Genomic DNA, 27342 nt, shown 5'->3' with positions numbered 1-27342 from the left:
TTCTTCAAGGAGTCAAGAGGTTGGAAGATGCAATGGAATAAGCTAGTTGAGGGTGTTCACACTGAAAAAAAATGCACACTTAAGTTTTTGTTGGTGCAGATGTGGTTTCGTTTTTTGTTTTACATACAAACTTGATTTTCCTGGTGTATATATTTTATACTTAACAAAGGGTTAATTTTGCCACTGTATTTATTTTTGTTTAACTGATTTGAACCTAAATGTCACTTTCAAAATGAGAATTCTGCCTCCGTCTCTTTCCCTTCATTGTGACTATGAGCCTGCAGCTGTAGTTCAGGTACTTCTGAGCTGGAAATGTAACTCCAATTGCTTCATTGTGGCTTCACACAACAAATTTGTGACTATTGTGGTTCACATATTTTCTAGACCGATTGTGATGTAAAGGGCTTGGCCTTTTGCAATCCTTGCATCTTTCAAGGCAGTCACTGCTGTTTCTATTATTTGGGCAGCACAGGATCATGGCTGAGAGATAATGAGGTTCTGTCAGCCATGATATTGCCCAAATATTTTCAAGCATCCCTGCATGATCCCCAAAATGGAACATATTATGTAGCAAATAAGATGCTATTCAGATTATGCTGTATTAAAGCAGCCTGCTCAAGACATTTCTTTATGAAAGCTGCTTTGCAAGGGCTTATTAATGCATTATATTACAAGCACAAGCAAACAAAGTGCTGAATGTGAAAGTGGCTTGTCTCTCTGGACCCAACTAAGTGCCACACTGCATCAAAAGAGTGAAGGATCCACTGACTTGCTAAATGTCACAGAATGTCTACACCGCTTAAGGTGCCTCTGTTCTGGAGGGCCAGCTGACATTGTAGGTTTAGCAGTGTGAAGCTACTCAAATGTCAGGCTTATTCCTGCAGACTTTTATCTGTCTGTGATAAGCACAGAGTGACTGAAGGGTGTCTTGTGCCCCTTCCTTTGGGGTTGCAAGAAGATGCAAGGATCAAACAAGGAATTAGGAGCATTGATTTTGGTTTAAACTTCGGGATAGACAAGAAAACTATTCTAAAGGGGGAGGTCTGTTATACTTACAGGTGCCTGCTGAGCAAGATAAGTTGCTTTTAAGCCTGCAGTGGTATTAAGAAGCAATACTCTATGAACAAAGGTTTAAATAAAGACCATCTTTTTCTAGGAAGCCTCTCATGTATTGCAGTCTCCTGCCTTTGAAGCGCTATAAAAGGGCAAGATCTGAATTACTAAAAGGGGTAAGCTAACATTCCTGCCAATTGGTGTGTTTTTACTTTGGCCATCAGCTCGACAACAGCAAGCTAACTTTCTGAGAGCTGCAAGAAGGGCTCTGGCGAGGAGATAATTTACATTATCCTGGACTCAATGGGCCACTGGCACAATGACACAGAGAGGACAGTCCGCTTGCCACAAATGTCCCAGAGCAAAAACAAGAAAAGGCTTCCTTGTAGCAAGAGGGCTGATTCCCAGTTACCTCCTTGCAAGCACTGAAAGAATCCACAATACCCAACAAGGCCCTCTTCAAAAGGATTCCTTTTATTTTCATGTGAAACTTAGCTGCATATTTCTGGCCTGGTTACAACGACAATCCCAGAGTTGTCCACCCACCCCCCCCGGCTTGCCCCGTCATAGCACACCCAGAAATTGCAACTACCTTTCTTCTGGAGTGCTTTATAGAGATTCCCTTCCCTTCGGGGCCTTGAGACAGATTCAGTTAAGAGTGAAGATTAAATGAAGTCAGGCGAAACTTGCAACTGGTACATTTGGAGAGGCTGCCCTCCCCCCCAAGGGGAGGTGAGCAAAGATTAGCCCTGCAGCTGGTCTGAGGCACCTGAAAGCCCAGGGACGTGTCTGCCAACCAACACAAGGCAGCCTTCCCCAGCCTGTGCCCTCCAATGTTTTGGATGACCCCCCCCCATTAGCCAAAGCATCCCACAGCTCTGCTGGCTAGCCCCCCACTCCCCACCCAGGAGCTGTACTACCAAATAGTTGGACGGCACCGCCTTGGCAAAGGCTGCTGCTCTGAGGGACTTCCTGTGGTGTGGCTTCACATTTGCTTCCCTCCTGCCAGTTTCTGAAACAACGTTTGAAGGAGGTGGAGCCAGCTCACCTCTTCGCTTGCTACCCAGCCCCTCTGTGCCTCTGGAGAGGGAGGAGGTGGTGGCACTGCTGCCTCGCCCTGACCCCCAGCCCCCTCCCCTGTGTTTATTGCTAGCTAAGGCCACATGGTCTGCAGGCAACAGAAAAACAGGCAAAATTTACTCCTATGCTGCTCCTATTCCCCATGGCACCTGCTTTAAGAATTGTACTAATCTTAAAACAGACAAAAAATGCACTTTCTAGAGGAAAGGGAGATAATATGCACTATAAGAAGGCAACATGAGTTTCCCTTTTGGTCAAGAGAACCTGATTTACAGCAGTTCCTTTTCACCCTTTTAATATGGGGAATTGGGTACTGAGTTAAGTTTCCCTCAATTCCCATTTTTTCTTTTTTTTAAAAACCCAAACACTCCTATACACACAAAGACCCTTATAAAGCACTTGTGTGGAACAGAAGGTCTTGTGCCCACTGGAGTAGCAAACAGCTGGGGTTGAGATAGTGTTAAAGGCTGGAAGGAAATAGGGCATGCCTAGAGCATCCTTCCCCATACCTGGAGGGTGCCAGGTTAAGGTAAGGATGCTCATGGCACTGTCCCCAACAGACAGTGGCTGCTGTTCGCTGGATTCAAAGACAACCTGGAGGACTTGCTGCGTCTTTGACCGGCAATGAGATGATGCTCACACAAACCTTCCTCAAACAGGGCAAGTTCCCTGCAGTGCTGGACACTAGCCAAAGTGCCCCCCCTTTTCAGAAAAAAGTTGAAGGCAGCCCAAGGAGTTCGTCTTTTAAGTCCAAAGTTCAGAGCACAGAGTTCAGAGTTCAGGAGAATGAAGCTTGAGAGGTGGGGACGGCTCCTGTAGATCTGCTGCAAATTGTCCCCACAAAGGACATTTGTAGCCTGGCGCAAGGTGCAGCCAGCCCTGGGCAGCTGAGCCCATGTGCTTCTCAGCACTGAGAAAGGATTAGGCTCTTCCTTTTGCTTTGAGAGACAGAGAGAGAGGGTTGCGGGAGCTCCGCCTGCCTGCCTATTTGTCAAGGAGGGAGCGATGGAGAGCTCGCTGCAGCTCTGCCTCCTCCTCCTCCTGCTGCCGCCGCTCCAGGTCCTGCTGCTCACGAACGGAAAGCTCCATAGCCAGGCGCAGGTCCCGATCGAAACTGGAAGATTCCTGCAGAGAGGCGGAGGCTGGAGTAGCCAAGAAGCTTTCCTGCAAAGCCCTGGGGGAGAGGAAGAGATGGAGTGAAACACTTAACCAGCTGCCTAACACAGAGCCTGCTTTCCTAACACCCCCTGCTTTTCTGGGGCAAAGCCCCCTCTCCCCCCAATGCATGGAGAGCAACGCTCCCGAGCAGAGGCATCAAGGACCTGCTGGAACAGCTGTGAGAGCTACAGCCACAGCAAGGAAATGCCTGGGTCTTGCCAGGAAGCTGCTATGCCTCCACACCCCCTCCCAGGTAGTGTTTGCAGGGAACTTAACTGGACCAGCCGAATGATGCGCAGGTGCTTAGGATGTATATTCATCCTCCCACCGCCCTTTGTGGGCGACTTTTGTGTTTCTCACTCTCACATACTCAATTTTCATGGAAGGAAAGGAGGCCGGGATGGCTTTAAACGAGGGTTAGACCAATGCATGAAGGAGAAGGCTATCGGCCGCCACTAGCCAGGATGGCTCTGCTCTGCCACCACGGCTGGAGGTGAGGCAGCTACACTTCTGAACACCACTTGCTGGAAGCCACAAGAGGGAGAGGTGCCCTGCTCTTTGGTTCAGGTCCTGCTTGCTGGTTTCCCGCAGGCATCTGGTTGGCCACACTGAGGACAGGGTGCTGGACTAGATGGGTCCCCCTTGGCTTGATCCAGCAGGCGCTTCGGATGCTCATAAAAGTCTCCCACCCACAAACAGAAAAGGCAGAAGATGCTGCAGAAGCTACACAGAAAAGGAGTGACGACAGGCTCAGCCTGAACTAAGAGCGTAATGCCCCCTCCTTTTACGTGGTCCCTCCGAGGCCTGGAAAGGGGGAGAATCAGCTAATGATGAGCAGATGGTGAATGAGAGAGAGAGAGAGAATGGGTGGATGAATGAACCAGGGCTGTCCCACACACTTCTTGCTTTGGGTCCACTCAGGGTTGTTGATATGTGGCCTCTGATCACCTTCCCACAAGGGAATGTGGTCCCCAACTTCGAAAGGGCCACCCACCCCTGCTATGAGCAGCTGCAGCAGAGTTGGTGAAAAGCACTTAGCAGCCCTGCTCTACTCCTGCACTTTCCACATAATCCATCCCTCTCCCACCAGAAACCCCTGGTAGATGGGAGCTCCTGCATGGGAAGGCCAGGCAAGGGAGCGTGAGATACTCGCTGTCACTAGCAACAGATGCTCCAAGCCAGGGCTGGGGAACACCTGGAGCTCTCCAGCTGTTGCTGGGAATCCAGCTCCCATCAGATCCAGTCAGGACGATGTGGTCAGGGATGATGGGAGCTGGAGTTTAATAACAGATTCCTCTGGTTCCTCCTCCCTGCTCTACAGTAAACCCTGGATGGGGCTTAGCTTCCTAGCACCTGGTGGTGAGTAACTCCTCATGTTTAGCAAGAAGGAACATTACCTTTGATACTGAAGGTTGAGGTCCTGTGAGTAAGAGACAGCCCCATTCAAGTCTGGTCCCAAAGCCTCCTGAGAAAGACACCAGAGCAGTTAATACCAGTGACAATTTGAGACGCACACTCACACATCATGCTGATGTGGCTGGTGCTGGGGGTTTAATACCACTGATATCTTTTCTAACCCACTTTTCTATTGGATGCATTAAAGTGACTTACAAAAACTCAGAACAAACCAATCTAAAAAACTAAACACGGCAAGATGTGATAATAGTAAAACACTAGCATTAAACTAGCATGTTAATTCAGAAGCCAAACAATCCTTAAAAGTAGCAACACTAAACATGAAAGCCTCAGTGGTTTTGCTGTGGGTTTTTTAAAGTCTCCAGTGGTTGCCAAAAAGCAAACACATGAAGGAGCTTGGTGGATCTCTCCTAAAATGGAGATCTAATACTGCCCTCAGCTCAGTGGCAGAGCACATATTTGACATGCAGAGGGTTCTGGGTTTTATCCCTGACATCGCAGACAGGGCTGGGGAAGGAGACCTGACTGAAACCAGAGCTGCTGCCAGTCAGTGTAGGCCAGTGATGAGGAACCTGTGGCCCACCAGAAACTGTTGAATGCCAGGTCCCATCATCCACTGCTAGCATGGCCAATGGGAGTGGTGGTCCTGCAACATCCAGAGGGCCACAGGTTCTCCATCTCCAGGAGAGACCAGTGGTCTCAGTATAAAGCAGCTTCTTGAGTTCTTTTTGACATGCATTGTTGCATTTCCCTCAGAAAGTGGTGGACTCTCCTTCCTTGGAGGTTGGGGAACATGGTTCACATGCATCGTCTGAAGACCCCATTTGCCAGATCCCCTGGCCTTTCCTGTGCTCTGATTATTTCACACAAGAATTCTCCCATTATGCTGCTGTCCCAACTCCGCCTCCTCAGGTGGCCCCTTCTGCAGCGTGAGAAAAGAGCAGGGGCAAAGCTCAGCAAGGCCGTCCAAGCTCATGAGAAGTTGGCCAGGGGTGTGAGGTAAGGGAATGGGAAAAGATCCTTGAGCAAGAGGGGCTCACTCTGTTCTGGCCAGACTCCATCAGGCTCTGCTGGATAGCAAACTGCATGATCTCGTTGTCTTCATCCTGCACCCGGACATTCCTGCCATCGTCCTGAATGTGATAGGATTTAGGGATCTCAAAGACGGACTGGTCGACCACAAAGGCAGAGGCTGGAGTAGCCATGTGTGGGGGGGAAAAGGACACCAAGCATTAACCCCAGGGATTGGCAGAAAGCCCATAAAGCAGAAAGCAGAGGTGTAGCAGTATTATTTCATTTGGCTTGCTGGCTTAAGGATGTAATTCTCTCTTAGGGTGAAAAATGGTTTAGCCCAAGGGTGAAGATGCTGACGATGGGCCCACAGCTCAGGCGGAGCACCTGCTTGGCACAAAGGATGCCCCAGGGTCAGTCCTGGGTGTCCCCCATTAAAAGGATACGGACTAACACGCCACAGTCTTTGCTCCTCCTCCAACCCTGGATGGAATCAGCCTTGGTCGCCCTGGTGGATGGCCCGTGTCAGGAGAGGGACCGTTCCTTGATCTCTCAGCGACCTTCAATACCGCTGACTGCGGCATCTTCCTAGATAGCTTCTGTGGCATGGATATCAAGGGGAGTGGACGACTACAGAAGGTGAAGAAACACTGGAGGAGTGCTCTTCAACTCCAAGGGGCACTATTTGGTATCCAATGCTATCCAGTATCTATATGAAGCTCCTGGGAATGGCCATTAGGAGTTTGGGAGCACGGCACCATCAGTATGCAAAGCTCCAGGGCTCTGGACATATCTTGAACGAAAAATAGGGAAAGGAGGGAACATTTTTTCACCTCTATCATGGCAACCAGGTGAGCATACAATGTCCACTGCTCTATTTAACAGTAGTGCAGAATCAAATAATAGGGCCACTGAACTGGTCTATCCAGTGGTACACCCCATGAGAAATCAGAAAATAGGAGAGACTTCCACAACATGGTGGCTCTCCAGATGTTGCTGCACTCTTGCCATCTCTGACTGCTGGCCATATTGGTTGGGGCTGATGGAAGGTGGAGTTTGCAACCAGTTTGTGAAGGATGTGTTATTGCGTTGAGCATTTTAATTTGTTGTGCAGTGAACATAATAAGGGATCCATAAACACCTAGGGCCACACATTGGGGAAGATGGCACTGTCTATCCCTCTGCTGCACAATGCTTTGGGAGATGATCTCAGGTGAAAAGTGGGTTTTAAATATATAAAAATGAAGGAGATATCTTGCATAATTCAGCCTGTGTGAAGGCGCAACCAGGAGCAAAGAGGTCTACACATTTTGTCCACTTAAATCTGACTGCCACAGAGTCTCCCAGAGGAATATCCCAATCTGGAAACCAAAGGGTTCCTCTTACTTGAGTTCCTCCCTCAAACCCTGGAGCAGCTCTCTCACCAGACGGCTGCTGTGCCCCATCTGAAGCCTGGGGAGACGCCTCTTCTGCTGTGCTGCAGCCGTTCACATTCCCAAAAGTAATGCGAGCATTGAGGATGTGGAACAATGGGATCTCTGCAGTTTGGGGGAAGGGAAGAGGGACAGGAGAGGTAGAGCAAGGTCACCAGTTATCCTCATCACCACAGTTTGCTTTGAAGGTGCCCCAAGACAAGAAGCACCGTTCAAGGGGGGAGGGGGTTGATGTCTTGGACATGGTGGCAGGTGGGGGGCAGGAAGAGGGAACCGCCAGCACAAAAAGGGTCATACCGATTTTAACTGGAAATCCAGGAGGAAAGTCCAAGGTGATGAAGTCTTTGAGTTGAGCAAAATGTGCACTGGTTCTGGCCATCAAGTCCACAATGGGGGTGACCTGCTCCACAAGGGAGAGGGGAAACTGTTCGGACATCCACAAGTTGGCTTTAAACCTACCAGAGATGAAAGTGTCATAAACACATCTGCCCCAAGTAGAGAAATACAGCATGAGACAGTAAGCAGTCCTCCTCCCCCTCTCTCTGACACAGAATGCAATGTTGATAAGCAGCTAGCAGAGAGTGGGAGGGTGAGAAGTCAGCTCGCTCAAGATGCGCAGGCCGTGTCGTACTACAGCTCCCAGATGGGCGCAGAGAATCAGTGCACGCCCTCATAGATTCTGGAGCATCCACAGACTTGGACTTGGTGGAGAGGTTGGGGTTGGCCATGCAGACCATCGATGGGCACCCCTTATTGTCGGGGAGCATCTCAGACACCACGATGCCAATAGGCCTCGAGTTGCCGAGCCACCAAGAGACAATATCATTCTTAAGCTCATCTCAAAGGGGGGGGGGGGAATGCCAAGCCAGTAACTTAAAACATGGACCAAGTGAATATTGTCTCTTGACTCAAGCCTTGACAAAAGCAAGCATCGCTAATGCTTCTGCACCGGGGGAAATGACATCCTTACATAAAGCAAGCAAGATTTTGGGGAGATGTTGGGCTTCTAATAGAGGCCCCCCAGCTGCAGTTGGTGGAGGATTTCTAAAATAAAAGGTGCTGTGGCTTGAGTTATCCTGGAAGACTTCTCTGACTCCCAGGTTCCTGGGGACCATGCTGTGAAGGGCTCTCTCACTGAATGGGTGCTGGGGCTCAGCGCAGGCTCAAATCAAGTGCTGCGAGGCTGCTCCAGCAGCAACTCATGGTCCAGCAGGGAGTGGGCCTGACTTCTGCAGGGAGCATCTGTTCCTCCAGAGAGAAACAGAGTGCAGGATTTGCAAGCTGGGGCGCAAGAGAAAGGGAGGGGAAACTGAATCAAAGATAACAGGACGTTCAACAGAGTAGTAGCTTTACTTCTGAGTCCGGATGGTCACTTCTTTGGGTCTACCGATATCTCTGTCTTTCAGGTCAAACTGAGGGTTGAAATATTCCTCAGGAGTGATGGCTGTAGGGTTGTTGGTTGTGGCGTATTCTGTCGTGAGGTCCTGGGGGAAAGAGAAGAGCACAAGGTGGGTGACCAGCAAGGCTTGGCAAAAACTCTTGGCTATCTGTCCAGGTTGCCTCAAAAGCCAATGGTGTCCCCAAAACAGAAGCCCAGGAGATCAGTCGCAGTGGGCCAAGGCTTCCCAACTCAGCAGGTCAGCTGCTCAGAGGGAGAGAGGGGGATTTGGCCTCAAAGTGAGTTGGCTCATCAGGCAAAAACAGAGGGCAGGATCGGCACAGGGAAACATGAAGGTATCTGAAGGAAGACAGTCAGTGGGGGTGCAGTGGACCGTGTTAGACTAGGACCTGGGAGACCAGGGTTCAAATCTTCAGACCGGTCACTCACCCTCAGCTTCACCTACCTCACAGGGTTGTTGTGAGGAGAAAATGAGGAGAACTATGTGCACCACCTTTAGCACCATGGGAGAAAGGTGGAATATAAATGAAATAAAGTGCTGGCCTTTCACCAGAGGACTTCCAACATTTATTTGCTTTACATTTACACAAATTTATATTTTGAGGAGTTGAAGGCAGAACATCTTGGTCGGTCCCCTTGCTTGCTCCGATTAGTAAGGCGTGGGGCACCTCCAGCCCTGAGGCCAAATGAGGCCTGTCAGGCCCTACATGGCTGGGCCAAAAGGGGTCTTCCAATGCAAAGCCCTCAGCTTCCAAGTGCAGGGCAGGCCTCTCAGCTGATCAGCATTACAGGGAGCCCATCTTCAAATGAGGCTTCTCCTTTGAAGTTTGGCAGGCATTAACCCCCTAACGCAATTACATAATGATGTCATTATGACACCAGCTGATTGACATACAGGTGGTCCTGCCCACGTATCAAAGTTGCTCGGATCCCTTTCTCCACCCCTGGCCTAACCGTGAGAAAATAACACAAGCTGCTGGGAAGGAGCTCAGGCCAACTCCTGCTTTTAAGTCCATGTTTATTACTGTATTTTTCGCTCTATAAGACGCACCAGACCACAAGACGCACCTAGTTTTTGGAGGAGGAAAACAAGAAAAAAAATATTCTGAATCTCAGAAGCCAGAACAGCAAGAGGGATCGCTGCACAGTGAAAGCAGTAATCCCTCTTGCTGTTCTGGCTTCTGGGATAGCTGTGCAGCCTGCATTCGCTCCATAAGACGCACACACATTTCCCCTTACTTTTTAGGAGGGAAAAAGTAAGTCTTATAGAGCAAAAAATACGGTATTTATTTTTAAATCAGCAACATACTGTGCTGTTTTATTCTTGCATTTTTTAATGCTAGCCAGTTGAGGAACCAGGAGGTTGAAATGTGGGACAGTGAGTAAATAATAGAGGAGGAGTCCTCTTTTGCTGAAGAGATCAGCCTCAAAATACATTTTGCTCCTATCTCTGTGGTATAAAAACAGGAGTTCCTTGGCTGTTGCAGAAAAAATAACACTTCATGGTTCCAGAGGGGTAGAGGATCCAGAACACTTCTAGGCTGCCTAGAGGGACTTCCCCTCATGTTTCAAACCCAGATGTACAAACCTCTTCTCTTGGACGACATCATGAAATATAAAATTCTCTCATAAGAAATTTGTTTTGTATTAAATTTGCAGCATGAACCCTACTTTGCTCCCTTACTTTTATTCATTTTCCTTTGTCTTTCTTTATGTATTTTCAATTGTACTGTTAGCAGTTTTCCAGTAAAAGACTTAAAACCATAAAAATGGGAAAAAAGACAATGCATTTTGCTCACCTGTTGTGCTCCGTACTCATGCTCGATGGTTCCCAAAAAGGATTCAAAGGGGTTTCTGTCAGCTGGAGGAAAGGGCGGGGGAGGAAGCACAACTGCAGTGTTATCTCTGTCAGCCCCCCATGTCATGCTAAAACCTTCCCACTGGGAAAAATGAACAAGGCTGGCCTTTCAAAAGGGACTCTCCCCACAGCCCCAATGCAAGAGCTGGAGACGCCCCCATTGGATCTCCTGGATCTACTCCTGGAGGGCAGGACTGGAAAATGGAGAGGAATCTCACATCCTTTCCAGTGTGCAAGGATCATGGGAAAATGATTCTCCCTCTGCCTTAAATATGCACAGTAAACTGGTTTGTGATGGAATCTAACATACATGGACACTGTAACACATGATTCTGTCACTTTAACACATGACTTGAGCTGAAGAGCCACTTCTTGTGGCAGCGCTGGCAGCTCAGAAATCTTGGGTGCAAAGTGGGTCTTATCGCAGTCATTGTCAACCTGGTGCCCTCCACACTTTTTGGATTATTATTGACAGCCATGCCAACTGGGGTTGGTGGAAGCTGTAGCCCCAAACAACTGGAGGGCTCTAGGTTGGCAAAGCCTGCCTTAAAGGATCCAAAATAAAATGTCAGGAAGTAAGGGGCAAAATTGGCAGTTGCAATTCTGCAAAACAGCCAGCAACAGATTGTCTCCACCACGTGCGAGGCTGGTAAGAACATAAGAAAATACAAAGAGCATGCTGGATCTGGCCAGTGGCTCCCCTAGACAGGCGTCCTGTTCTCACAGGGGCCAACCAGATGCCTGTGGGAAACCAGCCACTAGGATTCGAGCACAAGAGCCTTCTCCCCTCTTGTGATTTCCAGCAACTGCTATGGAGAAGCATTGCGGCCTCCGACTGTGGAGGCTGAGACAGCCATCGTGGCTGGTAGCCCTCATTAGCCCTCTCCTCCTCCATGAATTTGTCTAATCCTCTTTTACAGCTATCCAAGGTGACCATCGCTGCCTCCTGTCGGAGCGAGTTCCACAGTTTAACTATGCACTGTGTGAAGGAGGACTTTCTTTTCTCTGTCCTGAATCTTCCATCCTGAATCATTGACGTCCCCGAGTTCTAGTGTTAGGAGACAGGTAGAAATAAATTTCTCTATCCACTTTCTGCTTGCCATGCATACTTTTATAAACTCTTGACTCGCCTTTTCTCTAAGCTAAGAAGTCCCAAATACTGCAGTCTTTCCTCACAGGGGAATTGCTCCATCCTCTTGATCATTTGGGTGGCCCTTTTCTAAGCCGTTTACAACTCCAGATATCCTTAGAGGATACCCACACTGTTCTGACTTCCAGCTCACCCCAAAGCCGCATGAAACAGCAGCAGGCCCTGCTTAAAACAGAGCCCCAAAACAGACCAGCTGCTCTTCCCACAGCCCTCCCAGCCTCCTGAATTATAGAGCAGCAGCAGCATGCCTGTGAACACATTTCATTTTGCAGGGGACTGAATTTTGGCCAAGCCATCACCAAGGAATCGGGTCGTAATGTCTGGGCTCAGAACCAAAGATGCCTTGCCTGCAGGAGGGTGATCAACCTCGGCCCTCTCCTCCCACAGGACCAAATTACCTTTGTATCTCCTCTTCTCTTCTTCTGTCAAGTGCTCTGTTCTGATCTTGGTCACAACATTCACGTTGTTGGCCGTATAGACCTTGAGGGAAACAAGGAGGAGGAGGGAGAGATGTAGAGAGCCTAGCTAGTTCTGGAAGCCCCCATAGAAGTGGCTATGGGGTAACTGACAAGGAGGGTCCCAACCCATCCTCATCCTACCCCAGTTCCCAACACAAAGGTGCCAAAGCACCATCTGTTGGCCAGCTAAAGCATCTCATTGGGGCTCCTCTTGTGGAAGGGTCTCCCCAGGGAGGCTCACCTGGCGCCTTCCTTACATAAAGCATTCCTCTTCCCTATCGCCTTTGGCTTATTAAACTATCTGTGGCCGTTTAAACTCTGAGGGGGAGTACTGTTTTTGTTTGCTACTATGGGATGCATTTTTGTAAACTGCCCTGTGATCCACAGTATAGAAATTTTAATAATAACAACAACATCTCAATATATAATATGCACAGTAAGCTCTTTGGAGGGTACAGCTAGCCTGTGTCATTTGGAGTGTCTGTAATTCTGGTAGGAAAAAAAAGGAAAATTGCATAAGAACCTCCACAGCCGTACCAAAGGCCCACTGCGTCCTTTGAAAGCAGCAGGCCAAAACACCTCTCATTAAGTTCTCAAGCAGAACTTCACAGTGTAAGAGGAACACTTGATGCCTCTCAGAGACATCCCATCATCAAAACCACCTAAGAGCATAACAGCCCTGCTGGGTCAGGCCAACCGGGGCCCACCCAGTGCAGCCTCCTGTTCTCACAGTGGTCAACCAGGCGCCTCAAGGGGAAGCCCACAGCGCAGGACGCAAGCCATGAGCCCCCTCCCCTCCTGTGGCTTCCAGCAACTGGCATTCAGAAGCATTTACTGCCTCCAAATGAACATCATTGATAGCCTTCTCCTTTGTGAACTTGCCCAATCTATTTAGAGCCTCTTGACATGGAGGCTGCATTTCTCTGGAATGTTGCCTAAAGCTGCCAATGGACATTTCTTCTTAAAGCCACTGAAACTGGTCCCAGAGAGTTCCCGAGGCTCATTTCACCCTGTCTTATACTTGTCATGAGCACACTGCCAATCCATGTTTTTGTCAGATAGCTGTACATGCTTACACTGTGAGACAATGAAGCCCATTATTTGGTGTTTGCTTTTCCCAGACCATCTGAGGCCTTGTGAACCTCATTCATGCCACTCTTCCGAATCAGAAGCAAAGGTTTTCAGGCTGCATGCACTTTTCACCAGGTGTCAAGTCCTCATGGCTGCAAATTAAAGCTCTGTGGAAGGGGGAGGTTTGTGGGCAACGCCTGGAGAAATCTTAAAATGCTGAGCAAGGCTCCTAGCTGTCAGGGAAAAGGGACATCAGTACAAGAGCAAAAACTGACCTTTGCATCATAATCGCTCACCAATTCACTCTTCTCAGTTCTCCAGACCCAGAAGCCGGACGTATTTCTGCAAGAGACAGGAAGCTATCAAAGAATCTGTGCTTCTGCCTTTACAAACTGGCTGTTGGAAGTGCAACAGCAAGGACCATTGGGTTTGTAACTCAAGAACTGACTCTGTTAGTGTTAACTAGCCAAGAGGGTGCCAGGTGGAGGTGTTGCATGATGTACATGGAGGTAGCATGTACATGGAGGAGAACCATGGACTTGAGCACCTTGGGAGAAAAAGCAGCATATAAATGTGATAGATAGATAGATAGATAGATAGATAGATAGATAGATAGATAGATAGATGATAGATAGATATAGATAAATACATACATACATACATTCACTACCCACCTCTTTAAGGAAAGAACCAGGAAGGGACTCAAACTCCCACCAGCCCCCCGTGCACCTAGGGGAGCCCATTACCACTCCATGGTGGCCTTGGCATAGTTTCTTATAAGGATGAGAGAGAGAGAGAGAGAGAGAGAGAGAGAGAAGAGAAGAGAAGAGAAGAGAAGAGAAGAGGGGAAGGCTTCCTCCACCTCCTCAGAGGCTTTGGATATGGGGAGAGACAGGGGTTGGGGAGCTCTGGATGCCTCCTCTCCCTGTGCCAGACTCTGAAACTGGGGCTATGTGAGATCTAGGGCAGGGGTAGCCAACCAAGCAGCCTTACTTATGGGGGTGCCATTGCAGTTCAAAATGTCTGGAGGGCACCAGGCTGGGCAAGGCTGCTTGGGGAACAGCTGCTGGAGACCCAAACTTGAGCCTTGTCCCTCCCTCCCAAAGGGCAAAGGAGAGCCTGAGAGCTCTGGCCTCCTCCTCCTCACCTTTCAAAGGCAATGTTCCTCGTGTCCAGGGAAGTGCTGATGATGGGAGAGGTGAGCCGCCTCTCCACCTCCTTGGTCTTCGGGGTCATGGAGTCCAAGGTCAGGCGCTTGATTTGCTGGGTGATCTCAAAGCGCTCTGTGGCAACCACCTTCTCATCGTGGTTCACCTCGATCAGCTCTGCCCAGTTCCCAGTATCTGGAGAGAGGAGGAAGATGCTTTTCTGGGCTCCTGGCCAGCACATGCACACAAAGGCCCTTACTTGGGAGTAAGAGAGTGATCTTTATTTGGGCAAGTAACATGACAGGCTCAGCAACAGACAGAGGGCTCAGGAGTCACAACTGAAGAGTTCAGGTGCAGAGCAAAAAGTTGAAAACTGGACGAAAGAGACAGAGAAGTTCCTGTGAGTTCCCTCGCCCACCTGACGAGCTTTTAGGGACAAGGCATGGCCTGCTCACTCACTCACCTTGTGGGGATATCAGGATTGATATCCATTGGGGGAAGAGCAGCTACTCCCAAGTGTGAAGGCAGCACCTGGTTTTTAAACTGATTGCTGGGTTTAAAATGGTATAAGGTTGATGTTTTCCTTTATACTTTTGAATTATTATTTTTTCAACAAAATAATATTACTGTGCATCACTTTGAGTGTGTCTTTTTTTTGGCAGAGAGCCAGTGTGGGATGGAGGTTAGAGTGTCTGACTAGGCCCTGGGACAAGCCAGGGTTCAAATTCCCACTCAGCCATGAAGCTCTCTACATGAACTTGGGCCATTCCTTGCCTCTCAGACTAATCTACCTTACAGGGTTGTTGTGGGGACTAAATGAGGAAGGGGAGAACCATGTACACCACCTTGAGCTCCTTGGAGGAAAAGGTGGCATATAAATGCAACAAATAAATGAATAAATAAAAAACATTATGAACTGTTTAACCCAACAGCTTGGGGAAGCTGAAGCATTGCAAGGCACATTCTGCTTACTCCTCTGTAGACCAATAACAATAACCAAGGACAGTGATAGCCAACAATGGGTGCCCAAAGGATAGTAAAGGCCTAATGTGGTCAGGTGACATTAATGGAGCCAACTCAGGTAGGTGAAGGGCTCTGCAAGTTTCTGAATTTTGCAGAGCCCTTCTTCAAGTGGAATGAAAACACCATTTCCTGGGCTTTGTAAACAAACAAAGGTTTTCAGTTAGGCCTTTTTGCTTTACTGAGCAAGAGGCATCACCTGGGTGTCAATCCAGAAGTGCATGTTGCACTCTTAGCCTTTGGGGGAAAAACCCAAACATTATCACGGAGGCCATGTACTCCACCTCTACCTGCCCCACTGCAGAGAGACTGTCTTCCTGCACAATTCACAGCACAATCCTAACTATGTTTACTCAGGAGTAAGCCCTATTGAACTCAGTGGGGTTATTAGGATTGCAGCCTTACTTTCTGCCTCCAACAGACTGCTGGGTTCACTGTTGGTCGTGCCTCTGACTGATGGAAATGCCCCACCTCTTGCCCTCCAGGGCCCTGCAACCCCAGCCTGCAAGCCCTGTCACCCTCTCTGCCTACCTTCTTCCCCCCTGAAGATCAGACTGCGCTTCCCTCGTTCCCAGCTCATGTTCTCAAATCCCAGCAGTGTGATGTCAACTCGCAGCTTTGCGCCGCTCTTCCAGATGCGGCAAACATCGCTGGGGCAAACTCTGGAAACCAGCGGAACTGTTGGTAGTTGGAGAAAGGGAGAGAAAAGAAAAGTACTTTTTGCAAAAGAAGACACCAATGCCCAAGATCCCCTGTGAGGTCAAACCCGTGGCCCACAGAGTCTGGCCTTCTGCTGCTTCCAGGACTGGCCTCCTGGAGAGTCCCAGGAATCCCACCTGCAGCACAGCACTGGGAGAGCAAGGCTTCAGGAACATCATGACGAGCTGCTGCATGTCAAAATTTACCACTATACGCGTAACCCAGTAGCTAGCTGTCTTACAGCATCCAATTCCAAACAATAAATCTGCATTTTGCAGACTTTTCTCTCACCTGTCCAGAATCTCCTATCAGTTTCATTGGAGGACCCCACCCCAAGTTCTAATATTACAAGGGAGGAAAACCTCTCAGCACCGCCCATGAACTCACAAACCTCTGGCAGGCCCCTTTCCAATCATGCTTTTTCCTAAACTGGGTGGCGGCAGGCGGGCAGGTGAGGACCCTGCAGTCCCTCCAGATGCTGCTGGACTCCCAGCTCCCACCACCAGCAGCCAGCCTTGGCAAGGGCCAGGAGAACAGGAGCTGTAGCCCAACAGGGTGTGCAGAGCAGCATGTTCCTCATGCCTGATATAGCCTTTCCTTGTAGGGAAGATGCTCTCACATCTTGTGGTTCACTATCTAGCATGTGGTTTGTATATGTGCACTCAGGTTAAACACAGACCCTTTGGGGGCTCTTAGGGAGTTTTGGCAGGACAGACACATAGACATAGTGCAACATAACTGAAAACAATCAAGTCCCAGTAAGAGTGAGCTGAACACAAAAGGAAATACACAGCCTCAAAGAAAAGAGAAGGAAATTTAATTTGAACGTACCCCAACTGGTGAATTCCCATTTCATTTCCACATAAAAATCTGGTGTCTGTTGGAGGAGGGAAAAGAGCACAGTTGTGATGTGTGATTCAGACTGGGGTAGGGCCTATAAAATCCAATGTGTTACTTTAAAATGAAATGAATGCAATATTGCACAAATGGCATGGAACTTGCAGCCTGCAGGCCTCATGATGATGAAGTGGCCACATCATTAAGTGGTTTCATAAAGAGAGCTTGGTCAACACACAGATGAACAGCAGGCGGTTGGCTGTTCTGGGTGCTCTTTAAGCTCTTACCACCGGCTGATCTTTGAGGCTTGCAAAAATCCCTGTGATTTGAAGCTTCAACAATCAGCCAATAGCTGAGGCTTCAAAGCGCTTTCACCAGCCATGACTTTATAAGACCCACAACTGATCTCATATATGGCAGCAGGTGGGTATGGCTTGGCCAAGTGGAGAGGTCAGGAGGGCCCAGTAAGGCCAGTGACCGAAGGTTCCCCGCTGCTGTTGCATTAAGACATTAGACAGAAGTATTAGGCATCTGCTGTTCTTTTCACTGTGTTCCTCCAATGACCGCAACACCCCACTTCATAACCTTCAGCACAATTTTATGTACATCTACTCAGAAGTCCCCTTCATGGATCACTGCCTTGCCGTGGCGAAGGGGCTTGAATAACTCGGAGAAGCTATGAGCTATGCCGTGCAGGGCCACCCAAGATGGACAGGTCATAGTGGAGAGTTTTGACCAAACGTGATCCACCTGGAGGAGGAACCGGCAAGCCACTCCAGTATCCCTGCCAAGAAAACTCCATGGACAAAGACAACAGGCATATAAAAGTTATGATGCTGGAAGATGAGCCCCTCAGGTCGGAAGGCGTCCAACATGCTACTGAGGAAGAGCGGAGGACAAGTACAAGTAGATTCAGAGCTGATGAAGCGGCTGGGCCAAAGCCGAAAGGACGCTCAGTTGCGGTTATGCCTGGAAGCGAAAGGAAAGTCCAATGCTGTAAAGAAAAATATTGCATAGGAACCTGGAATGTAAGAACCATGAACCAAGGTAAGTTGGATGTGGTTAAAAATGAGATGGCAAGAATAAATATTGACATCCTGGGCATCAATGAACTAAAATGGATGGGAATGGGCAAATTCAGTTCGGATGACCATCATATCTACTACTGTGGGCAAGAAACCCGTAAAAGAAATGGAGTGGCCCTCATAGTCAACAAAAGAGTGGAGAAAGCTGTACTGGGATGCAATCTCAAAAATGACAGAATGATCTTGATACGAATCCAAGGCAGACCGTTTAACATCACAGTAATCCAAGTTTATGCACCAACTACTGGTGCTGAAGAAACTGAAATTGACCAATTCTATGAAGCCTTACAACACCTTCTAGAAATGACACCAAAGAAGGATGTTCTTCTCATTATAGGGGATTGTAGGGAGTCAAGAGATAAAAGGAACAACTGGCAAGTTTGGCCTTGGAGTTCAAAACGAAGCAGGGCAAAGTCTAATAGAGTTCTGCCAAGAGAACAAGCTGGTCATCACAAACACTCTTTTCCAACAACACAAGAGACGACTCTACACATGGACATCACCAGATGGGCAGCATCGAAATCAGATTGATTATATTCTCTGCAGCCAAAGATGGAGAAGCTCTATACAGTCAGCAAAAACAAGACCTGGAGCTGACTGCTGCTCAGATCATCAGCTTCTTATAGCAAAATTCCAGCTTAAACTGAAGAAAGTAGGAAAAACCACTGGGCCGGTAAGATACAATACAAATCAAATCCCTTATGAATACACAGTGGAAGTGAGGAACGGGTTTAAGGATTTAGATTTGGTGGACAGAGTGCCTGAAGAACTATGGATGGAGGCTCGTAACATTAAACAGGAGGCAGCAACTAAAACCATCCCAATGAAAAGGAAATGCAAGAAAGCAAAGTGGCTGTCCAATGAGGCCTTACAAATAGCGGGGGAGAGAAGGCAAGTAAAATGCGAGGGAGATAGTGAAAGATACAGGAAATTGAATGCAGATTTCCAAAAAATAGCAAGGAGAGACAAGAAGGCCTTCTTAAACAAGCAATGCAAAGAAATAGAGGAAAACAACAGAATGGGAAAAACTAGAGATCTGTTCAAGAAAATTGGAGATATGAAAGGAACATTTCGTACAAAGATAACCATAATAAAGGACAAAAGTGGTAAGGACCTAACAGAAGCAGAAGACATCAAGAAGAGGTGGCAAGAATACACAGAGGAATTATACCAGAAAGATATGGATGTCTCGTATACCCCAGGTAGTGTGGTTGCCGACCTTGAGCCAGACATCCTGGAGAGTGAAGTCAAATGGGCCTTAGAAAGCACTGCTAATAACAAGGTCAGTGGAAGTGATGATATTCCAGCTGAACTATTTAAAATTTTAAAAGATGATGCTGTTAAGGTGCTACACTCAATATGCCAGCAAATTTGGAAAACTCAGCAGTGACCAGAGGATTGGAGAAGATCAGTCTACATCCCAATCCCAAAGAAGGGCAGTGCCAAAGAATGCTGCAACTACTACAGAATTGCACTCATTTCACACGCTAGCAAGGTTATGCTTAAAATTCTACAAGGCAGGCTCAAGCAGTATGTGGACCAAGAACTCCCAGAAGTGCAAGCTGGATTTTGAAGGGGCAGAGGAACCAGAGACCAAATTGCAAACATGCGCTGGATTATGGAGAAAGCTAGAGAGTTCCAGAAAGACATCTACTTCTACTTCATTGACTATGCAAAAGCCTTTGACTGTGTCGACCACAGCAAACTATGTGTTGACCACAGCAAACTATGGCAAGTTCTTAAAGAAATGGGAGTGCCTGATCACCTCATCTGTCTCCTGAGAAATCTCTATGTGGGACAAGAAGCTACAGTTAGAACTGGATATGGAACAACTGATTGGTTCAAAATTGGGAAAGGAGTATGACAAGGCTGTATATTGTCTCCCTGCTTATTTAACTTATATGCAGAATTCATCATGCGAAAGGCTGGGCTAGATGAATCCCTAGCCGGAATTAAGATTGCCGGAAGAAATATCAACAACCTCAGATATGCAGATGACACAACCTTGATGGCAGAAAGTGAGGAGGAATTAAAGAACCTTTTATTGAGGGTGCAAGAGGAGAGTGCAAAATACGGTTTGAAGCTCAACATCAAAAAAACAGATCATAGCCACTGGTCCCCTCACCTCCTGGCAAATAGAAGGGAAAGAAATGGAGGCAGTGAGAGATTTTACTTTCTTGGGCTCCATGATCACTGCAGATGGTGACAGCAGTCACGAAATTAAAAGATACCTGTTTCTTGGGAGAAAGGCGATGATAAACCTAGACAGCATCTTAAAAAGCAGAGATATCACCTCGCCAACAAAGGCTCGTATAGTTACAGCCATGGTTTTCCCAGTAGTGATGTATGGAAGGGAGAGCTGGACCATAAAGAAGGCTGATCGCCAAAGAATTGATGCTTTTGAATTCTGGTGCTGGAGGAGACTCTTGAGAGTCTCATGGACTGCAAGAAGATCAAACGCATCCATTCTTAAGGAAATTAGACCTGAGTGCTCACTGGAAGGACAGATAGTGAAGCTGAGGCTCCAATACTTTGGCTACCTCACGAGAAGCGAAGACTCCCTGGAAAAGACCCTGATTTTGGGAAAGATAGAGGGCACAAGGAGAAGGGGACGACAGAGGACGAGATGGTTGGACAGTGTTCTCGAAGCTACCAGCATGAGTCTGACCAAACTGCGGGAGGCAGTGGAAGACAGAAGTGCCTGGCGTAGTCTGGTCCATGGGGTCACGAAGAGTCGGACACGACTAAATGACTAAACAACAACAACTCAGAAGTCAATCTCCCAGTCATCTGTATTAAGCAGCAATCTAAAACACTCATACCATTGAGGTTGCAACCCTACATGCACTTATTGCGAGCATGCTCAACTAAAGAATGGGTAGCTTCCCCCCAGGGTTTTCTCAGAAATTTTACATTTCTCGTCTATAACTGAGCTGAGGCCTATCTATGGCTTTTAAAATGAAGGTTATGGAATTAAAAAGAACTGGCAAGCTAAATAGGCATCATTCATGCCTCTCTATTTACCTCATTAATTTTTTGGAGCAACTCTGGGACCCCACCAAGAGTGGTGGACGTCTGGTGGTAATCCCTATGTTGCAGGATCATGTGGACCATCTCAGGATCCCCTGTGCTGACAGCTTCATGCAAGACTGGAAAAAAGACAAACAGAGGGAAGCTAAGAGAGAGGGAAAGGGATTCACATCATGCTGGATACTTGGCAACTAGTGAGCCAGTTTAAACAAGAACATGAACTTTCACTTCTGCTTTTCTGGAACTTTCTTAGCTCCCTGGACAGCCATCCTCAGAAGCTCCAGGGCCTGCCTACACCTTCTGCTGAAAGCATAGAAACATCTAGGCCTAGAATAGGCATACTTTAGCCTGGTCAGATCTACTTTTCCTTTTGTTTTTCCTCCAAGACAGAGCTGTTCCACCAGGCCTTTGGTCAGGGCGCCTGACCCCCTCCTCTTGCAATCTGCACAAAATTTTGCTTAATGGTTGCCATCAATTTGATTTTAATTTGATTTTAATTAATTTTATAATGAATGTTTTTAGAATGTTGGATTATTTTGATTGTTGTTAGCCGCCCTGAGCCCAGCTTCGGCTGGGGAGGGCGGGATATAAATAAAATTTTTTATTATTATTGTTGTTGTTGTTGTTGTTACTGGAGTCCCCAAATTTATCAATCAGAGTCACGTGCAAAAGACGTAACACTAGAATGAAAGAGCAGAGTGCCTCTGAGCTGTTTTCATTACCAGAACTGAACTGGAGTTCATAAACCTGTCCTACAAAAGTTCACGCCTGCTTAACCCAAGCTTTCTTTGTTTCAAAAGTCTAATTTAAAGGGTAGTGGGAACTGTGTTGTTGGTGCCCTATTTAAACAAGTGGGAATTGGAATTCCTTGCCCAGGAATCCAAGTCGGTGGTTCCTTGAAGCGCCAAATCAACGAGCGATTGACTAGTAGACCAACAGCTTTACCTTCTGCCCAACACTGGTCTAGGCCCTGCCTGAAGTTCTTCCTCTGTTCTCCTCCCTTTTGCTGCAAACATGCCTTGCTGCAACCCCTTACCTGTCCATCCCTGTGCATTTTCTTTGGTGACATCTGCTTTATGCCGCAGGAGGACTCTGACAGACTCGATGTATCCCAAAGAAACAGCAAGATGCAATGAGGTCCGGCCACGGGGATCCCGCTGGTCCACATCCTGCTAAAAAGCCAATAGGCAGACCTCTTCTAAGGCCTCTGCTATAGTCAACACAAGTCATCAAGGATGTACAGAGCTAAATATGAAAGCTGACAATGTTTCATGGAGTCTATGCTGACAGCTTCAATGCTGTTGGTGTTGCTTATAAGGAAACATAGGCAGGCAAGCTTAAAATGAGACAGCAATCCCAAGAGAAATCAAACTGATCATCCTTTATATAGAGATAAGTAAAACACCCTATGCAATGAAATTATGAAGAGACATGGAAGAAATTCTGGTCTCAAACTGCAGCTCATGTGGGGCACCCCACCAGCAGTCTGTGAAACAGACAGATTTTGCCTCCTTCAATGTTTTGCAATTAAGCATAAAACATTTTTCTCTTGGTAGGTTCCACCAGCATCCAACTCAAGCAGCAATCTTATACTGAGTCAGATCATTGGTCCCTTTAACACGATATTGTTTACTTTCCCCAAAGTTGTGCTCTCCAGATATTCTGGATACAACTCCCCTCTGCCTTAGGGCCATTTTGGACTGCAATTCCCATCAGCCACAGCAAGAATGGCAGGAGGCATCTGGGTAGTGACAGGCTGGGGAAGGCTGGTCTACACAAGAGTGGTGGCAACTCTCCCAGATGGCAACCGGCCTTCCTATGCGAGATCATTTGGCTAGAGATGCTGAGCACTGAACCTGGGGCATTTGGTGGGCAGAGTTCAACCCCTGAGCTAGGATCTCCCCTGCAATAATCACGAAAGCACTTGTGGGAAGAGGTTCCTCCTTTCTTTTTCAAACTGGAGCTCCACAAGAACTATGTCAGCAAGTTCCTCCAGGCTCTTACAATTTCCCAGCTCTTTGTGAGTCTGTGGGTGGGCTTTGGGAGTGAACGGGGAAGCCTAGTCTGCTGGGACTTTATCTCACCGTCTTGCCTCCCCTCTTCACCAGCCCAGATTTCTCCTACAGGAGGGGTGAGGAATCTGTTGCTGGGCTCCAACTCCTATCATCCCTGACCATGGATTGGCTATGCCAGCTGGGAGGTGGGAGTCCAACAACCCACAGGTAAGCAGCATTCTTCAACCTTGGGTCCCCATATGCTGTTGAATGACAAAACCCACCATCCGCAGCCAGCTTAGCCTATGGTCAGGGATGGTAGGAGTTGCGGTCCAACAACATCTGGGGACCCAAGGCTGAAGAACACTGCAGGATCCTCTCCCACTGAGTATCCTGCAGGATGAGGCCTTCCTGCACAAGTGTTGGCCCAATAGGGTGAAGCCATCTTCTCTCCAGCACTTGCAAATGGAGACACTCACATTCTTCTGTGAATGTCCTAAGAGGCCTGGGACTGAGAGGGACTTCTGTGTACAAAGTCTATGTCCTCCCACTGTGTTATTCCCCCTCTTGTCCCCCCCGAAAGCTGAAAAGAAGCTTTTGCCCCCCCCCCCGAAAAGAAGAATCTGGCCTCTGATTTTCTGTACCAGGAATTGCTGTCATCCTATTCAGCTACGAGAGGATGCTATGGCAAAATGCCTGCTGATGCATATACCAGGCAATAACCTTTACAAAGCAAACTTTGTAAAATGACTGGTGATATTATGGAAACAGATGGTCACTGGGATTGGACCCCCACTTGGGGGACGGACACGGACACACACACACGACAATGAGCGCTCTTGACAGACCACTACAAAATGCAAACCACACAAGGCAGAGAAAGAGCCACTAGCATGCAAACAGCAACACACACTCGCGCCTTACCTAGGTCTTTCACTACTAGCTTTAGAAATCTGAAACAGAAGAGCATCTATAACTAAGGGGGAAAAGTAAAAATCAACAGTGAGCCAAAGAGGAAAGGTCATGATCATTTTCAGTACTGCTGGTGGGAGTTCTATTGTGTAATCAGTGCTGTACACAGCACTGCTTAGGGCAGCTTTCCCTAACCTGATGCCCTCCAGAGCGGTCCCAGCCAGCCATGTTCCCAACACACCACACATCAGTTTGTGCTGGTTGAGGCTGATGGGAGCCGTAGTCTGAATTTTCTGGAGACACGAGGTTGGCAATAGTGAGTTTAGGGCCGCGTGGGCCAACACACACAAACACACAAGTTACACTGAAGTTGTAAAGTTAGGCCCAACAACAGATAACCAGGTTTTTCACTGGCCAATGTCCCGCATTTCGGATGATTTAGCAATTAAGATTCAACCTATCTGCAGATTACCAAAACCTCACCAGCAATAAAATTGTATGTCTGCTGACCGCAGATGAGCTAACTTCTGTGTGAAGATGCATAAGGCTGCAGGGAAGATATCAAAGGATTCTGAGTTCGGTTCTGGCCATATGTAGATTATTTAAGCTTAACTGATAAACAAATCTTCTTTAAATCACAGGTTCAGGCACAATCCCTATGCACACTTTCGTGGGATTAATTTAGTGAAATTTAGTTCCACAGTAAAAGAACTGCTAGTCCTTGTAAGAAGGAAAGACCGTATGTGATATTTTCCTTACCATTCAGAATTTCAGCTACACACCAGGACCTCTAAGTGACAATTGGCACCTGCTGCCAATTGCAAGTTGCAAGTTCCTTGGGGAAGGGGCCTGAGGTTTTGGGTGTATGTGTGTGTACGGAGACACACAATAACCACAACTGCGATAACAGATACATTTAAAACCAAGTTTAGCATTATGGGCCTAAGGGGTTATGGCGCAGGTTGGTCTATCTGAACACAGCAGTCCGCAAATTCCCAACTCAGCTCTAAGCCTGCGGGAAGCTCCCTCTGCCTTCAGAACTTGCCTAACACTGCACACAAATCACTCCTTCTGACTGGGCAGAGAAGGAAGTGAACAAATTGACCAACTTCTCCAGAAAGAAATCAGGTTTTTGGAGGGGTGGAGAAGAGCAATTCTCTGCTTTACCAACAACAGTAAAGAGCGGTTCAGCTTAGCAAAGTCCCAGGTTTCCTTGTGGTCTCCTTCCATCTAGGCTAGCAAGCATGCTCATCCTCCTAGTGGCCTTGCTTCTTGGCCCCACTTGGACAGTTTCCAACATTTCCCAGACACCAACAACACTGTTTGTAGACCACCTGTAAGCTTCAGTTAGAAGCCAGCTGGTCTTAAGAAAACCAGGCTGTTGTACAGTTGCTTTGGAGAACAGCCAGCATAGCAAGAAAAGAACGGGTGGCAAAGATGGAACAGGGGGAACATAACCAGAGAGCTCTGGGTTCAAATCCCCCCATCATGATGCTCACCAGGTGACCTTGGAACAGTCACTCAGCCCAGCCTCTCTCATAGAGGATGGATGCTCCTTAGAGGAAATGCAGAAAAACACACTTCCTGCTGTGATGCCCAAGTGAAAGAGAAAAACAAGGAAGATGCTCCCTTTAGAAAACCCCTTTTGCCTCAATGTATCAGCTACAGAGCCCTAGACATCAAACGCATCATTGCACTGCAGAAAAATTCATAACAGGTTCTGAAGCACAAGCTCAGTTGACCAGGACACTGACCTGGCGTGTAGATCACCTGAGCAAGCCGAGATGGTGCCTTAGAGCTTCCTAGAAGGGTTGCAACTGCCATTTCCACTCTCTCAGTTTGAAACCATTTGCTAGAGTGGGCAGGATTCTACCAGTGGCATGGTGGGCTGCAAGCTCAAATATTGGCCATTTCTGTGTTCTTTTGTGTCTGCCAAATGAAGGGACCCCTACTACTTCCTTTGCCCCTTCTCATAATTCCTTTCCTATGAAGCTTAACTGCTGATGGCTTCTCTCATCCCTTTTCCTTTTATATATCTACCTATAGGCCTGAACAGAGGCAGAGATTCCATTTGGCCTCTCTGCTCTTATTTTGCATATCACAGGGATTAACTCTTCCAAATCAGATTCATTCCCCCTCCCACTCATTTAGGGAGCCCTCAGCAGCACAGCCTGAGAATAAAGCATACTTCATGTAGGTTTTTAATTGCTCCTGCTTTTTCACAGATCTCAGGTTGGCCTGACAAATCTGGTTTCTCTTTCCCGTAACTCCACATTTTTTTTAAAAAAAAGGAAACAGCCAGCAGTACCTAAAATAGTATGTAATTGCTATAAGGCTTTTAGAAAACCTGCAAGCCCAGAAATAACCAGGACAGCCTTCACCAACCTGGTGCCCACCAGATGTTTTGGACAACTCCCATCATCCCCAAGTGGCAAGTGGTAGTCCAAAAGGGATGGAGGGCACCAGGTTAGAGAAGAATGAATTAGGATATGGAGGAGTCCACTGTAGGACCCCCATTCTCCACCACCCTAAAAGCTTTGCTCTACTGAAAACATGGGTACACCCCCTGCCATGATGAATGTGTCCATCAACCCCTCTTGAGCCCCTCCAGCCCTGAGCCAACAGACAGAGCCCTGGCTCCAGAGAAGACAGCGGCAGGAGCACTTGAGATTGGGGGCCACTTGCTCTCTCGCTGGCCCTCTCTCAGCCTAGCCTCCCTCACAGGGTTGTCACGAGGATGTTCTCATGCACATCCTACTGAAGCTCTTGGGAAGAAAGGAAAGACACGAAGGTGATCCACAGGTGCAACTGCTCAGAATCCACACAAACACCTGTGGAAGTCTTAAGAGCCCAGGTGTCCCCTCCAACGCCACATACCCCCCCTTCCTCTTTTTTACCTTGTTCTTCAGCGCTTCTTCCAGCTTCTGGAAGTCATTATTCCAGACTAAGCCGTGCAAAGGGAACTTGCTGTCGGCGTCCCTCGAAGAGCTCATCCTGGGCCGATGGGCCCCTTCTCCCCCCACGTCAGGGCCCGGAGGGGGCACAACGCCTTGACACAGGCAGCCCACTCCTCTCAGGTCATGCCCTCCGCTGCCCCCAATGCAGGCTGGGGAGCACCTCTCCGCCCCCCACGGTCGGGGCTGCCTCCCCCACCCCTCCTTTGGGTGCCCAGCGAAGCCCCTCACCCCTCTCGGAATCTGTGAGAGGTCCTCGTCAGCCCCCCGCTTTCGGGCTCCCCCTAACCTTTCACCTTTCACCCCCACCCCACCTACGCTGCCCCTCCTTCCTCGCCCCACGCCAGGCCGACCCGCCCGGCCCCGCGCCCGCCTGTGGGGACCAGGAAGGAGGCCCCAGGAGGAGGAGGAGGAGGAGGAAGAACCGCGGCCCCCTCCCCTCGCGGGCGGGACGGCCTTCGGAGGCGGTGCCGGGAGGGGGGATCGCTCAGGGCAACCACCCGCCTTCCCTCGTCCGCTCCCTTGAAGCCGCGGGCGCCATGCTGCGTGCGGGCAAAAGCGTCAGCCCCGCCCCCG

The 27342-nt window shown here is 48.2% G+C and overlaps 1 protein-coding gene across 6 annotated transcripts; it reads right to left on the bottom strand.

Annotated features, from left to right (window-relative positions):
• Positions 1-1506: 1506 nt before the first annotated feature.
• Positions 1507-27022, bottom strand: ANKRD13A (ankyrin repeat domain 13A). 6 transcript variants are annotated; one of them, XM_083583858.1, is made up of 16 exons: positions 26710-27018; positions 23825-23853; positions 21943-22078; positions 20901-21025; positions 16786-16831; positions 15787-15933; positions 14235-14430; positions 13363-13429; positions 11957-12038; positions 10350-10411; positions 8505-8635; positions 7449-7606; positions 7143-7256; positions 5748-5899; positions 4689-4756; positions 1507-3307 (listed from the first exon to the last, which is right to left on the bottom strand). In XM_083583858.1, exons 4-16 carry the CDS (start codon positions 20988-20990, stop codon positions 3118-3120), a joined length of 1503 nt encoding a protein of 500 aa, XP_083439984.1. In that variant the 5' UTR covers positions 20991-21025; positions 21943-22078; positions 23825-23853; positions 26710-27018; the 3' UTR covers positions 1507-3117. The 6 variants fall into 6 exon arrangements, with proteins under 6 accessions (XP_083439984.1, XP_083439982.1, XP_083439981.1 ...); XM_083583856.1 differs by lacking the exon at positions 23825-23853 and having other exon boundaries at positions 21943-22075; positions 26710-27022; XM_083583855.1 differs by lacking the exon at positions 23825-23853 and having other exon boundaries at positions 26710-27021.
• Positions 27023-27342: the final 320 nt, after the last annotated feature.

The sequence above is a fragment of the Podarcis filfolensis genome (assembly GCF_964270895.1).
Source record: "Podarcis filfolensis genome assembly, chromosome: 13".
In the NCBI taxonomy this organism is placed as follows: domain Eukaryota; kingdom Metazoa; phylum Chordata; class Lepidosauria; order Squamata; family Lacertidae; genus Podarcis; species Podarcis filfolensis.
Note: the sequence above shows the minus strand (reverse complement) of the source record. Positions and strands in the feature narration are given on the sequence as shown.

What these genes read in the sequence shown, in the direction of transcription:
- ANKRD13A (XM_083583855.1), bottom strand. Translation starts at nt 26,805, where the DNA reads ATGAGCTCTTCGAGGGACGCCGACAGCAAGTTCCCTTTGCACGGCTTA. An exon ending in AGAGAAGAGGAGATACAAAG is followed by an intron (nt 10,412 to 11,956) that starts GTAATTTGGTCC and finishes CCTTTCCTCCAG; the next exon opens with CTGACAGAAACCCCTTTGAA. An exon ending in TGGGGCACAGCAGCCGTCTG is followed by an intron (nt 5,900 to 7,142) that starts GTGAGAGAGCTG and finishes TGGCTACTCCAG; the next exon opens with CCTCTGCCTTTGTGGTCGAC.